This window comes from Uranotaenia lowii, chromosome 1, assembly GCF_029784155.1.
Source record: "Uranotaenia lowii strain MFRU-FL chromosome 1, ASM2978415v1, whole genome shotgun sequence".
Lineage (NCBI taxonomy): Eukaryota > Metazoa > Arthropoda > Insecta > Diptera > Culicidae > Uranotaenia > Uranotaenia lowii.
Window position 1 is genome coordinate 60850022 of NC_073691.1, and position 13182 is coordinate 60863203.

The 13182-nt window shown below is 43.2% G+C and overlaps 2 protein-coding genes across 3 annotated transcripts in view; both read left to right on the forward strand.

Moving 5' to 3' along the window:
* Nucleotides 1–13182, forward strand: part of LOC129749690 (dopamine receptor 2-like) — a 660001-nt gene that overhangs the window by 413694 nt on the left and 233125 nt on the right. The gene's annotated exons all lie outside the window — the stretch shown is intronic.
* The window catches only part of LOC129749697 (kinesin-like protein Klp10A), a 30696-nt gene that overhangs the window by 14494 nt on the left and 3020 nt on the right, over nucleotides 1–13182 (forward strand). For both annotated transcript variants that reach the window (XM_055744749.1, XM_055744757.1), the window contains exons 2-6: nucleotides 10756–10850; nucleotides 10911–11431; nucleotides 11495–11741; nucleotides 11811–12470; nucleotides 12531–12705. In XM_055744749.1, coding sequence (XP_055600724.1) covers nucleotides 10756–10850; nucleotides 10911–11431; nucleotides 11495–11741; nucleotides 11811–12470; nucleotides 12531–12705 — 1698 coding nt within the window. The remainder of the gene's footprint in view (nucleotides 1–10755; nucleotides 10851–10910; nucleotides 11432–11494; nucleotides 11742–11810; nucleotides 12471–12530; nucleotides 12706–13182) is intronic.

Genomic DNA, 13182 nt, shown 5'->3' on the forward strand with positions numbered 1-13182 from the left:
AGGGTTGTACAGATCAACGTTATGCCTCGCCAGTTACCGCACTCTGTCAGGTCTCCTTTCTTCGGGACCTTTACGAGGATACCCTGCATCCAGTCGGCCGGGAATGTTGCAGTATCCCAGATGTCAGCGAAAAGACGGTGCAACATTTGTGCTGATAGGGCAGGGTCGGCTTTCAGCATTTCAGCAGGGATGCAATCGATCCCAGGTGCTTTGTTGGATTTCATGTTTTTGATTGCCGCTTCTATTTCAGCCAGCGAGGGCGCTTCCGAGTTGACGCCAATTATGCGACTTACTGTTGGCGCTTCAAGCTGCGGGTTCTGTTGGCCATCGCTATTCGTGACTCGGAAGAGTTGTTCGAAGTGCTCAGTCCATCGTTTGAGCTGATCTGTTCGATCGGTCAATAACTGACCTGCTCGGTCTTTCAGCGGCATTCTTGCATTAGTCCTTGCACCACTGAGGCGGCGAGAAATGTCATAAAGTAATCGGATATCTCCATTGGCGGCGGCTCTTTCCCCCTCTTCGGCTAGGGAGTTTGTCCAGGCTCTCTTGTCTCGTCTACAAGCTCGTTTAACTGCCTTTTCCAGCTCCGCATATCGTAAGCGGGCGGCTGCTTTGGCTGACCCGGTACATGCCTGCTCAATTCCGACTTTCGCCTTTCTCCGATCATCGACCATCCTCCAAGTTTCATCCGACATCCATTCACTTCTTCTTCCACAAACTTTACCGAGAGTACCATGGCTCGTCGTGATAAACGCATTCTTGATTCCACACCACTGTTCTTCGACTGTTCCGTCTGTCGGCAGCTCCGAGGCTCGGGATTCTAGCTGTTCAACGTATGCCCTTTTCACCTCTGGATTCTCCAACCGGCGGACGTCGTATCGACACCCGACTTTCTCCTCGCGCCGCTGGACACGCGCAACTCTCAGTCGTATCTCGCCAAGGACGAGGTGATGGTCAGATGCAATGTCTGCGCTTCGCTTGTTGCGGACATCAAGAAGGCTCCTTCTCCATTTTCGGCTGATGCAGATGTGGTCAATTTGATTTTCTGTTCGGCCATCTCGGGATACCCAAGTGACCTTATGTGCTGGTCGATGGGGGAAGAGCGATCCACCGATCACCATGTTGTTATTGCCACAAAATTCTACAAACAGCTCTCCGTTTTCGCTCATCTGTCCTAGGCCATGGCGCCCCATGATGCGCTCAAGGTCTTGATTGTCGGAGCCAATCTTTGCGTTGAAGTCGCCCAAATGGATTTGAATGTCACCCTTCGGAATTCTCTCTACCACGCTGTTCAGTTGACTGTAAAACTGCTCTTTCTCCTGCAAATCGGCAACGTCAGTTGGCGCATAACACTGGACCATTGTAAGGTTTCTAACCCGTGTTCTAAATCTGGCTACGATTATTCTTTCGTTTATCGGTTCCCATCTAATGAGGGCCGCGTAGGCCTGCGGGCTTAACAGGAAACCAACTCCTCGTTCCCGAGTAGCATGTTCTCCTCGTATGCCAGAGTAAAGCAGTACTTGCCCGGACTGTGTCTTGTGTTCTCCAGTGTTAGGCCAACGGACTTCGCTCAGTCCCAGAATTTCAAGCTTGAGGCGGCTAGCTTCTCTAGCAAGTTGAGCCAGCTTGCCTTGTTGAGCAAGGGTTAAAACATTCCAAGTTCCAATTCGTGTCCGTGTTTTCATGCTAAAAGTCGTCGCCAAAGTTCCAGATCGGTCATTTCTTTCGGATTCCGTAACAAGTTATGAATCGGGAGCAGTAGGTTGTTAGCCTAAAGTCCCTATCCCGCGATGGGGCTGCCATCTTGGACTTAGCTGGCGGGAGCCGCATTTCATAAATTCAGCCGCTTGCTGCAAGACAGACGCTGTTTGAGCCGCCCCTGACCTGGAGAACAGACGCTCGGTTGTTGTTGCACGCCGCCCCTGACCTGGGGAACAGACGCGTGCGGCCACCTTCTCAGTCTGCATGCGACCAAAGCATCCACCGGGGTTGGGTACCCGATCTCCGCTTAGGTTACTCGCACCCCAGCCGGCACCGCGGGGAGGTAGAGATAGGAGTTGTGAATAAGAGGTGATATGACCACTATGGGGTCTCGTGTTGCACATTATCCACCGTTTACCAGCCAATCTACATGAATTATGTTATAAATGTTGAAGTTATTGTTTTTTTTCAAATCAGGTCGGAATGGAACGAATATCAAATTATTTTTTGTCACCCCCCTTTGGAAGGAATACAAATTTGTTCCGGTCTCATTGGAATAACGAACCTACTCTTCTTTTTCTGGTCGAGATTTAACTTCTTCGCAAATTGATTTTTGTTGATGTATTATCTTTAGCTATGTGACATTAGACTGAGTCGATTTGGGGTCATTTTTGAATTTCTCAAACGCTGGGGTCTAAAAAGCTTAGTCTTGGTCAATAACTCATTCATGATTTTTTTGCAGAATTTTTAAGTAACGTTTTTACATGAGTAAATTTGAACTTTTAGGTTAGTATGGGAAAATTGAATATTTTGTACTGAAAAATCAACATCATTTTCGTTTCTTCTGTGGAATCGAGCCTACTAATGATTTGTTTGCCAATTTATAAATTGGCCGCTGAACAACTTTGTTGAAGACCATAACTTTATATCTTATTAGGCAAAAAAGTTATTAGCTGTTTATCAGGGGTATGTCTTTTCGCATTGATATACAATAAATTCAATTGACATCACTGCTGGATGCCTAGCAAGGTATTGCATTACTACACGCTCTTTTATTTTAACTCAAAATTAAGTACGACCGAGGTTCAAAACATAGTTCGATTCTATGAACTTAAAGTTGAGTACCCTTTTTCCTCCTTGCGATGGATCAAAACGGAGTTCGAACTGCGAACTCAAAATTGATCCCTTTTTTTTTCCTTCGGCGAGGGAGCAAAGCTGAGTTCAACCATATGAACTAAAAATTGAACTCTCTTTGTTGGACTGAAAACACTTAGCGAGTTCAGTTCGAACCGGAACATCAACCAACGAACACGTCGCAAAATTTTGTCGTTCCGGAACAATTACCGGAAGACTATGAAGGAATGCATGTTCACCGTGTCAGCGTAAAATTCTGTCCGTCATTGTCATCATACGGTGAGCGGCTTGGAATGTCCGGAAACTTCCGGATGTTGTTTACTTCCCGTAGGAAGTAACATCCGGAAGTTTTCTTTGACCGGGTGTGTCAAAACTTTCCACCGCTCTGTAATTGCAATTTAATGTACCGGAACAGCAACATCCGGGAAAACAAATTTTAATCATCCTTTAATTCCCTGAGAATAAGCTACCCTCGAAAAAAAGGATAAATTCGAGTTCGGCTGCCGAACTTAGTATTGAGTATGCCTATCAGAACTTAGTTTTGCGATTGCCCAGTCGAACTCAAAGTTGAGTGGAGCCACTGAAGTGCTGTTTTGAACCAAAACTACTTAATTTTGAGTTTAAAAAAAAGAGCGTGTACGTTTCAATGTAATACATCGCGAGGCTCCAGCAGTGATGTCAATTGAATTTATTGGTCATCAAAGCGAAAAGACATACCCCTGTTAAACAGCTAATAACTTTTTTCTCTTATAAGATACTAAGTAACGGTCTTCAACAAAGTTGTTCAGCGGAAAATTCGCTATGGAGAATTTATAAATTGGCACAAAAACCATTAGCAGGCTCGATTCCACAGAAGAAACGAAAATGATGTTGATTTTTCAGTACAAAATATTCAATTTTCCCATACTAACCTAAAAGTTCAAATTTACTCATGTAAACGTTACTTAAAAATTCTGCAAAAAGTCATGAATGAGTTATTGACCAAGACTAAGTTTTTTAGACCCCAGGGTTTGAGAAATTCAAAAATGACCCCAGATCGACTCAGTCTAATATGACATAGCTTATCAGGAAATCGAGATCACTTAAGAAAAAAAAAAAACAATTTTTAAAGTTCGATTCCTACCATACGGTCTATAGCAAAAGGCAAAAGTTTCACTATCAATTAGAAATTTAAATTTAGCTAGAAATAATAAAAAAAAATACCAAAAATGCACAAAAACAAAGGAAATTCATTGCTAAAATCATTTTCCTACTTATGACAACCATACAAACTCGAAAAAATAATAAATGGTGTCCCTTATTCTGAATTAGAAATTTGAAGCAGTGTGTAATTTACAAATTTGAAATCAATATTTCCGATCCACCGGAAACTGAATACTAATTAAATTTCGAATAAAACCAGAATTTAAAGCTTCGGCCATAATAATTATTATAATCAGTGCAAAGAGATAGAATCAATAAATATATCCATATTTCAAAATAATTAAATCCAAATTCTACTAAAATATCGATGAGGTTAGAATTGAAACATGATTCAAATAGTTTATCAAAATGATAGTACAGATCCCGTTCGATTTTGGCAACACGTCCGAACATTTTGTGTAGCCAAAATCAAATGTTGCCAGAAATAAAACGGTTTTTTCTCAACTATTTTTTCAAATATTGCTACAAACTAAACTGTAATTTCAAGTCGATTTTTGACAATTTTTAGTCATTTTGTGTTTTTTATATCATATTTCCGATGCATTTAACACTTTTCTTGTTTTGTTTATAATATTTGTTTTTTTTTTGTCTTATTTGCTATTTTTGTTCACTCTTCATAATTTTTTGGTTTTTTTTTCCTTTTTTATGGGAATTTAACCCATTAAGGTAATTCTTCCTCGTATGGTTATTTTTTTTTAATCATTTTTAGTGTTTGTATTTGTTTTTGGATCATATGAAATTTTCATCATTTGTGTCGTTTTTGAGTACTTATTTTTTTTTTTTTTTTGGTTTTGTCGTTGTATTTTATCACCATAGTCCAAATTATACTGGTCCTGTTGAAACGAAAACTATAAAGCAATGTCATTTCAAGAAACCGTTCGATTGCGACACATAGGCAAAAATCTGATGTTGCCAAAAACAGGGGTCTGTGTCTGCAACATTTATTGAATATCAGAGTCTTCATTCATGAAAATGGGAAGCGTGTTTAGAAACAATACATCATTTTATCATTATCTCATTTATCATTATATCATTTGTCGATTCAATAAATCATCTCTCTATGTCAAAACGCTTACGTTTATCAAATTTCAACAAAAATCCTTCCAGGATTGTGAAAATTTTGACAAATTTTTGTTGTTTTGTATGGGAGCCCTCCCATTTTGGATTCGGATGGGTTTGAAAGTTGTTCAATCCGACAAGCGGACTGAGAATAGACGCGAGAGCACCGCACCGAGAGAGCAAGACAGTTGCTCTCACTGAAAGCAAGATGGAAATTTCTAGGCGGTTCCATCTGGCGCGAGCACGTGGTTGTGTGCTTGCTCGTCAGCCTATTTAAGGGCGCATTCTTTATGCGCCTATGAGTCAGTCATTATTAAACCGCCAAACCGTCAAGATCGGCGGAAGTGTAAATAGTGTAAATAGTAGAAATAAGGGGGGCGAAATGCGGGGCACGATTTTCAACAGATCCAGTCAACTTATCTGCTTTGCCGATGACATTGATATAGTCGGCAGATCATCTGCGGCGGTGGGGGAGATCTACCGCAAACTGAAACGCGAAGCAGGAAGGATTGGGTTGATGATTAATACGTCCAAGACAAAGTACATGCTGGCCTGCGGATCCGAGACCGACCGAACCCGCTTGTCCAGTAATAACAAGGTCACGATCGACGGCGACGAGCTGGAGATAGTCGAAGACTTTGTCTATCTCGGCTCCCTGGTGACCGCAGACAATGACACCAGCCGTGAGATCCGGAGGCGAATTATTAGCGGAAGTCGTGCCTACTATGGACTCCACAAGCAACTGCGGTCGAGAAGACTTAGCCCTCGCACGAAGTGTAACCTGTATACGACGCTTATTAGACCGGTTGTTCTCTACGGGCACGAGACATGGATATTGCTCGAGGAGGACCTGCGTACACTCGGAGTATTCGAGCGACGAGTGTTAAGAACCATCTTTGGCGGCGTACAGGAGAACGGAGTGTGGAGGCGAAGGATGAACCACGAGCTCGCGCGACTCTACGGTGAACCCAGTATCCAGAAGGTGGTGAAGGCTGGCCGGATACGCTGGGCGGGACATGTTGCGAGAATGCCGGATGACTGTCCTGCAAAACAGGTGTTCGCCACGAATCCGGTAGGAACAAGACGAGCAGGGGCGCAACGAGCAAGGTGGTTAGACCAAGTGGAGCGTGATCTGGCGAACGTGGGGTGCCCGAGAAATTGGAGAACGGTTGCCATGGACCGAGTGAATTTTAGGAATTATGTTCGTCAAGTTATGTCGTAAGACGGAATACTATATGTAAATAAAATAAGTAGAAATAAGTAAAGAGAAAATATAAAAGGATAAACGAAAGAGTGTCTTGTGCTTTCTTCCGCTGCTTCGCTCTGACGCCTTGCTCCCGGGTCCACCTGCCACAATCGGCTCTTTTCAGAGCCCCCCAATCCAGAAAGAGTTTTGGATCTCGGTCAACCAGGCGATCGAGATCCCCCCGAGCCTTGGCCGCCAGGCAGCGTCAAGAGGACCTGCCTCCACTGATGGGACAACCATGCGTGGTTGTCTCTTAAGGTTCAATCCCACGAGGGGAGCGGACCATCAGTGGTTGTTTTCCCAAGCGCTCACATCGACCTGGCCTTGGCCCCCAGGCAGACAGTCTGCGGACCTGCCTCCACTGTTTGGCAACCACCAGGGGTTGTCAAAGCCCAATCCCAGAAGGGGAAAGGGCAAGCAGTGGTAGTTTTGCCAAGCGCTGCACCCACAGTCCACCAATGGCTTTTCATGGCCACAACATGAAATGGTCCTTCGAGCCGGATATAGAAGCCGGTACCTTCCGACGGAATACCTCCGTCATGAGTGTGTGTGGAGTGGATCGGGCAGCAAAGTAGGCGAGCGGAGCAGGAAGGAAGCAGTCATCGAGAAGACGACGAGACGAGCAAATCGAGATATAGAACGAGCTGGCACTATCAGAATTCTACACCGAGGTCGAGGTCGGTGCAGCGAAAAACCGACCCAATCCAGAGGGAAGAAGATCCAGCCAGGAGTGATCTTCTTCAAGAGTATCATCATTAACAGAGGAAGCTATCAAAGAGTAGTGCTTCCACGAAAGCCTCATCCAGCAGCGGCGCATTCCCAAGGGCCGCCAAGGTCGACGATAATCCTTCCAGCAGCCGAGACAATCCCCCGCGAGCATTCTTTCTGGTGGCGAGGAAACCTAAAAGAAGTGGTGCTTCCATGAAACCAGTTAGATTCCATGTTCCTGCCATATCGACGAACAATTCCCACAATCACAAACGATTCCGACCGCCAAGTTCCAGAAAGGTCGAAGACAACCACCAACCGGGCAACTTCTCACATTCCGGTGGGGAGTATGTTCAGTCCGACAAGCGGACTGAGAATAGACGCGAGGGCACCGCACCGAGAGAGCAAGACAGTTGCTCTCACTGAAAGCAAGATGGAAATTTCTAGGCGGTTCCATCTGGCGCGAGCACGTGGTTGTGTGCTTGCTCGTCAGCCTATTTAACGGCGCATTCTTTATGCGCCTATGAGTCAGTCATTATTAAACCGCCAAACCGTCAAGATTGGCGGAAGTGTAAATAGTGTAAATAGTAGTGATAAGTTAAACAGAAAATAAATAGAAAGTAAGTCAAGAAAGAGTGTCTAGTACTTCTTCGCTGCTTCGCTCCGACGCCTTGCTCCCGGGTCCACCTGCCACAATTGGCTCTTTTCAGAGCCCCCCATCCGAAAGAGTTTTGGATCTCGATCAACCAGGCGATCGTGATCCCCCCGAGCTTTGGCCGCCAGGCAGCGTCAAGAGGACCTGCCTCCCTCCACTGATGGGACAACCATGCGTGGTTGTCTCTTAAGGTTCAATCCCACGAGGGGAGCGGACCATCAGTGGTTGTTTTCCCAAGCGCTCACACCGACGCGGCCTTGGCCTCCAGGTACAGTCTGAGGACTTGCCTCCACTGGTGAGACAGCCACCAGGGGTTGTCTAGAAGAGGCTCGCTCCCGCAGGGGGAGTTAGTCCCACCAGTGGTCGTTTTGCCAAGCGCTGCACCCACAGTCCACCAATGGCTTTTCATGGCCACAACAGAAAGTATTGAAGAAACCATTCCTGATCTTAAAAACGGCTACACACCAAATTTAACGTTGATAGGTTGAGTAGTTTCCGAAAATTGTTCCAATTGTGTCAAATTTTTGTTAATATGGCATGGGAGCTCCCCCCTCCCCCCTTATTGGATTCGGAGAGGTTTGAAAGTATAATATAAACCATTACCGGTCTTAAAAACGGCTACACACCAAATTTCACGTTGATAGGTTGAGTAGGTTCCGAAAATTGTTCAAAATGTTACAAATTTTGTAAATTTTTTATGGGAGCCTTTTCGGATTTGGAGGGGTTCCAAAAAGGCTCCCATAAAAAATTTACAAAAATTTGTAACATTTTGAACAATTTTCGGAAATTACTCAACCTATCACCTGAATCAGGATCACGTGAATCGATAACAGGACTATATGAAATTAAGTTAATTTATTTGAAAATCAATACAAAATATGACGATGAAAAAGTAGCTTTGAACATTTTACTTAGAAGGAGATTTATTCAATAAAACGTTACACCATTTTAAAAGCTTATTTATAAAATGTTATTGATAACTCAAAGAAACAGCAATTTTGGCGACCTGAACTCAAATCTTTTGTTAGATTTTGCCTATAATCTCTGGTTTAGGGGTTATGGCATTAGAAGTTTTAAAATGAATCAGATTTGAGTAATACCAATCATTGCTAACTGATAAACCAACAAAATGAAACAAAAACTGATTCTGAATCTGTTTATTATCTTCCATTCAATCAAGAAATCATACTTTGCCTAGATATTTTAATTTCAGACATTCATTACAAGTATTTTTGATATTACTAAAGAAAGTCTTTCAGTATCAATATAAAAGATTTTATTCCATTTATCAAATTTGTTGAAGACTACAAAACAATATGAAATTTTTGCTTTAAAAATATCTTAAATTCAATTTGGTTTGAAACTTATCTAAAAATTCGTCTAAATTCCCGTGTTTTAAAGAATGGAGGAAAGTAAACAAAAAAAAATTGCTATAATTTTTTTACCAGAAGTCATACTGCCGTTTTCGGGAAAGTTGATCATTGATTTAAAAGTTTAATTTTAATTTTTTCTACAGTTTGTCAGAAAAGTGTAGAAATCTCTCAACTGATTTTTACCTTTTTTTAAAACATAGAAAAAACAAACGATGATAGGAATAAACCTATTGCATATTTCAATTGAGCGCCCAAATCAACCAAAAATGTGAATTTTGTGGGCTTGTGTATCAAAATCCTTTCGAATATGAAGTTGGGCATTTAGAGGCACAAGAAACACAAATAAAATTGAGACTGAAATTTGTAAAATAAGCAAATTTAGTCAATTAATGATGATATTTTCTCAATCAGAAAATATAGAAAATTTTACAATCCTAGAATATTAAAAGAGACAGTTCTCATTCGCTACGGATTATTGCCAATTAGGCAAACCATGCATTCAAACATCCATAAAACGGTCTAAATAATAGCTTTTTGTCCGCACTGGTTACGGATCAGCAGGCAATTGCCGGAAGTCATTTAGCGGAGCCAACCTTCTGGTTTGTTCTAGCGGGTAACGAGCTAACTACCCCAAATTTAACGAACTGGCGAGCGGATTTTGATCGTTTAAGTGCATACAAGAAAAGTGCAAGTAGCCCCAATATGAGGATCGCAATAATATTGGACCTGGTTATATGGGAAAATAATTGTTTTTCTAAACCTAACTAGATCAACAACCTTGGGGGGTGGTTGGAAGGGTTGAAGGGGTCTAAGAATATCCAGTACAAAAAGGGTTATATCTAGGACAACGATTCCCCCCATTAATTTATAATGGGAAAATCAATGCCCCGTGTGTCATATTTGTTGTTTGCCTGCCGTCGATGGGAACGCAATGTCTGGGACTATTGATGGATTTTTTTGTTCTATTCTTTCTTTTAGAGAAACCCCTCCTTTATTCGTAGAAATGTTAACAACCACATTTACCAGCGATTAAATTGATTGGGGAATTATAGGTGGTTATTTTGTATCGGTAACAAAGTCAAGGTATGTTGGGTAAATTTCTATTGCGAAAAACGCAAATTTGTCTGCGGGTTTTTTTTCATATTATTTTTAAGTAGTACGCTTCCATAAAAAGGGAATTTAAATTTCGAAACCTTCGAATTTCAAAATCAACGAGGACAAACTCGTCAAACTTTTCACACATAATCGTTGTTGTTATCCTGTCCCAGTTATCAAAGGTCTAGATTAAATTTCCGGTTTTCCAGTTTGCGGCCCCCTTCGAAAGCAGAAGGTAAACCTGGCAGTAAATCAATTTTACCATTCTTGGGCCGCCGGGCGTTTCGGTTTGGCACGGGCAGGTAATTTGCATTTCGTTACTGGTGTGCATAACTAGCATGCATTCCAGATGGTAACGAAACTTCCGTGGTTGTACCTGACCTGGTTCAATTTCACAGCTGTGCTCGTTTAAAACTATGTGATGTACCCCACGATAGTGCTATAGATTTAAGTTAAAAATAGTTTCTGTCGTTGAAATTCAGCAAACGACATTTCAATTTTTTATTTAGTTTGTATTTTGTCAACATTTTATTTCAAAAGCAAACAATGCTATAACTCCCTTATTCTATTCCTCTTTTCAGGAGCCGGCCGAACGGCACGAACCTCGTTGGCCCCCAACATCAACGGTCAGGATCAGTCCGAAAACATTCCCCCACAAAAGGCAAAACAGGCTAAGGTGAGAAGAATCGGATGCGTTCAACCAGCAGCATTAAACCAATTTATGTTTCTTCCATAGGGTATACCCACGAGTAGAATGTCGATGACAGCCCAGCCAACCGTCACACAGATCGCGCAACCACAAACGGTAGCCTCACAGCTCAGTCAAGCCGCGTCCAACCCCCGACGGTCCTACGTCGTCAAAGAGGTGGAACGATTAAAGGAAAACCGTGAGAAGCGGCGAGCCAAGCAGGCCGTAATCCGGGAAGAGAAAAATGCACTTATGAACATGGATCCCGGCAACCCGAACTGGGAACTGTCGGCCATGATCCGGGAGTACCAGAGCCAGATCGACTTCCGGCCGCTGCTGGACGGGCAAGCCATCGAAGACCACCAGATCACGGTGTGCGTGCGTAAGAGGCCACTCAGTCGCAAGGAACTGATGCGCAAAGAGCTGGATGTGATCTGTGTACCAACCAAGGACACCTTGATAGTGCACGAGCCGAAAACGAAGGTGGATTTGACCAAATTCTTGGAGAATCACAATTTCCGATTCGATTATGCTTTCGACGATAGCTGCGACAACGAACTGGTTTACAAGTGAGTGAACCTTTAGGCTTACCTGTGGAATACCTAGTTCTTATTTTGATGAATCTTTTTCAGATACACGGCGAAACCGCTGGTGCAGACCATTTTCGAGGGCGGTATGGCGACCTGTTTCGCCTACGGCCAGACCGGTTCCGGTAAAACCCACACCATGGGTGGTGATTTCAACGGCAAGGTTCAGGACTGCAAAAACGGTATCTACGCAATGGCCGCCAAAGACGTGTTTGCCTATCTGCACAGCGCCAAATACAACCACCTGAATCTGGTCGTGTCGGCCAGCTTCTTCGAGATCTACAGTGGAAAGGTAAGTTTGTAAATACTTCTGGTCAGACTAAATGTTAAGATCAATTTTAAACATTCCAACGTTTTGCAGGTATTTGATTTGTTGTCGGACAAGCAAAAACTTCGGGTCCTCGAGGACGGCAAGCAGCAGGTCCAAGTGGTGGGTCTCACGGAAAAGGTAGTCGATTCGGTGGAAGAGGTTCTAGGTATCATCAACCATGGCAACAGTACGCGAACCTCCGGACAAACCTCAGCCAACGCCAACTCGTCCCGGTCACATGCCGTATTCCAGCTGGTCGTTCGACCCAAAGGCTCAACGAAGATCCACGGAAAGTTTTCGTTCATCGATTTGGCCGGTAACGAACGTGGCGCGGACACATCGTCTGCGAACCGCCAAACTCGAATGGAAGGAGCCGAAATCAACAAATCGCTGCTAGCCCTGAAGGAGTGTATTCGAGCGCTGGGCAAACAGAACGCACACTTGCCGTTCCGCGTAAGCAAGCTGACCCAGGTGCTGCGAGATTCGTTCATCGGCGAAAAGAGTAAAACCTGTATGATTGCAATGATTTCGCCCGGCCTGAGTTCCTGTGAACACACGCTCAATACGCTGCGATACGCCAATCGAGTCAAGGAGCTGGTCGCCATTGATCCATCCGAGAGAACGGATGAAATCGAACCAATGGAAAGTGATGAACAACCGAAGAATGGCGTTCTCTCCGAGAACGATTTGGCCCAGCTACGGTCACTTAACGTAAGCTTATTAATAAACCTTTTTGGTTACAAATTTGAAACTTGTCTTTTTCTTCTTTAGGAACACGACATGTCGGTTGAGTTGTACAACCAGCACGCAGCTATCTCGGATCTGCAGCAGACGGAAGAGGAAGTGGTGGACCATCACCAGAAGGTGAACGAGTTCCTGATGAAGTTCTTGCCGGAATCGCGGGAACTGTACAAGCAAACGAACTATGTGGATTATGATCAGGATGGTAAGTACGGTTGCACCTTTGTAAACAGATTTTTTTTCCCCATCAAAATCTACGATGAAACTATGCTCACGTTATCCCCGATGAAGGCGTCAACTTACCTGTTAATTTAAAAAAAAAAAACAAAAAAGCGAATACAGTGTTGTACAGCTATTGCTTCTTGCTGTCATTGAAATAGAACTAAAAATAGAACAAAGTCTTTCCAAACAACTTGAATTTAAGTCGAGAGTTCTACAATTTTAGAATATCGGCCTAGATATTTGGCCAGTACAATGATTGGTAATCATTTGCACTTTCTAAGCCACGTTTAACCTGCCCGAGATCAATACTCTTAGCCGGTGGTACAAAATCGACATAACAGTCTCAGAAAAATATTTTCTCTCTGGAGCCACTACTTAGCTTTTGACTGTAGTTATGGTCTATTGAAATTAAGAAGTATCTCCGTTTTTTTTTATATTCTTTGCCGTCCCTCAACTGCCG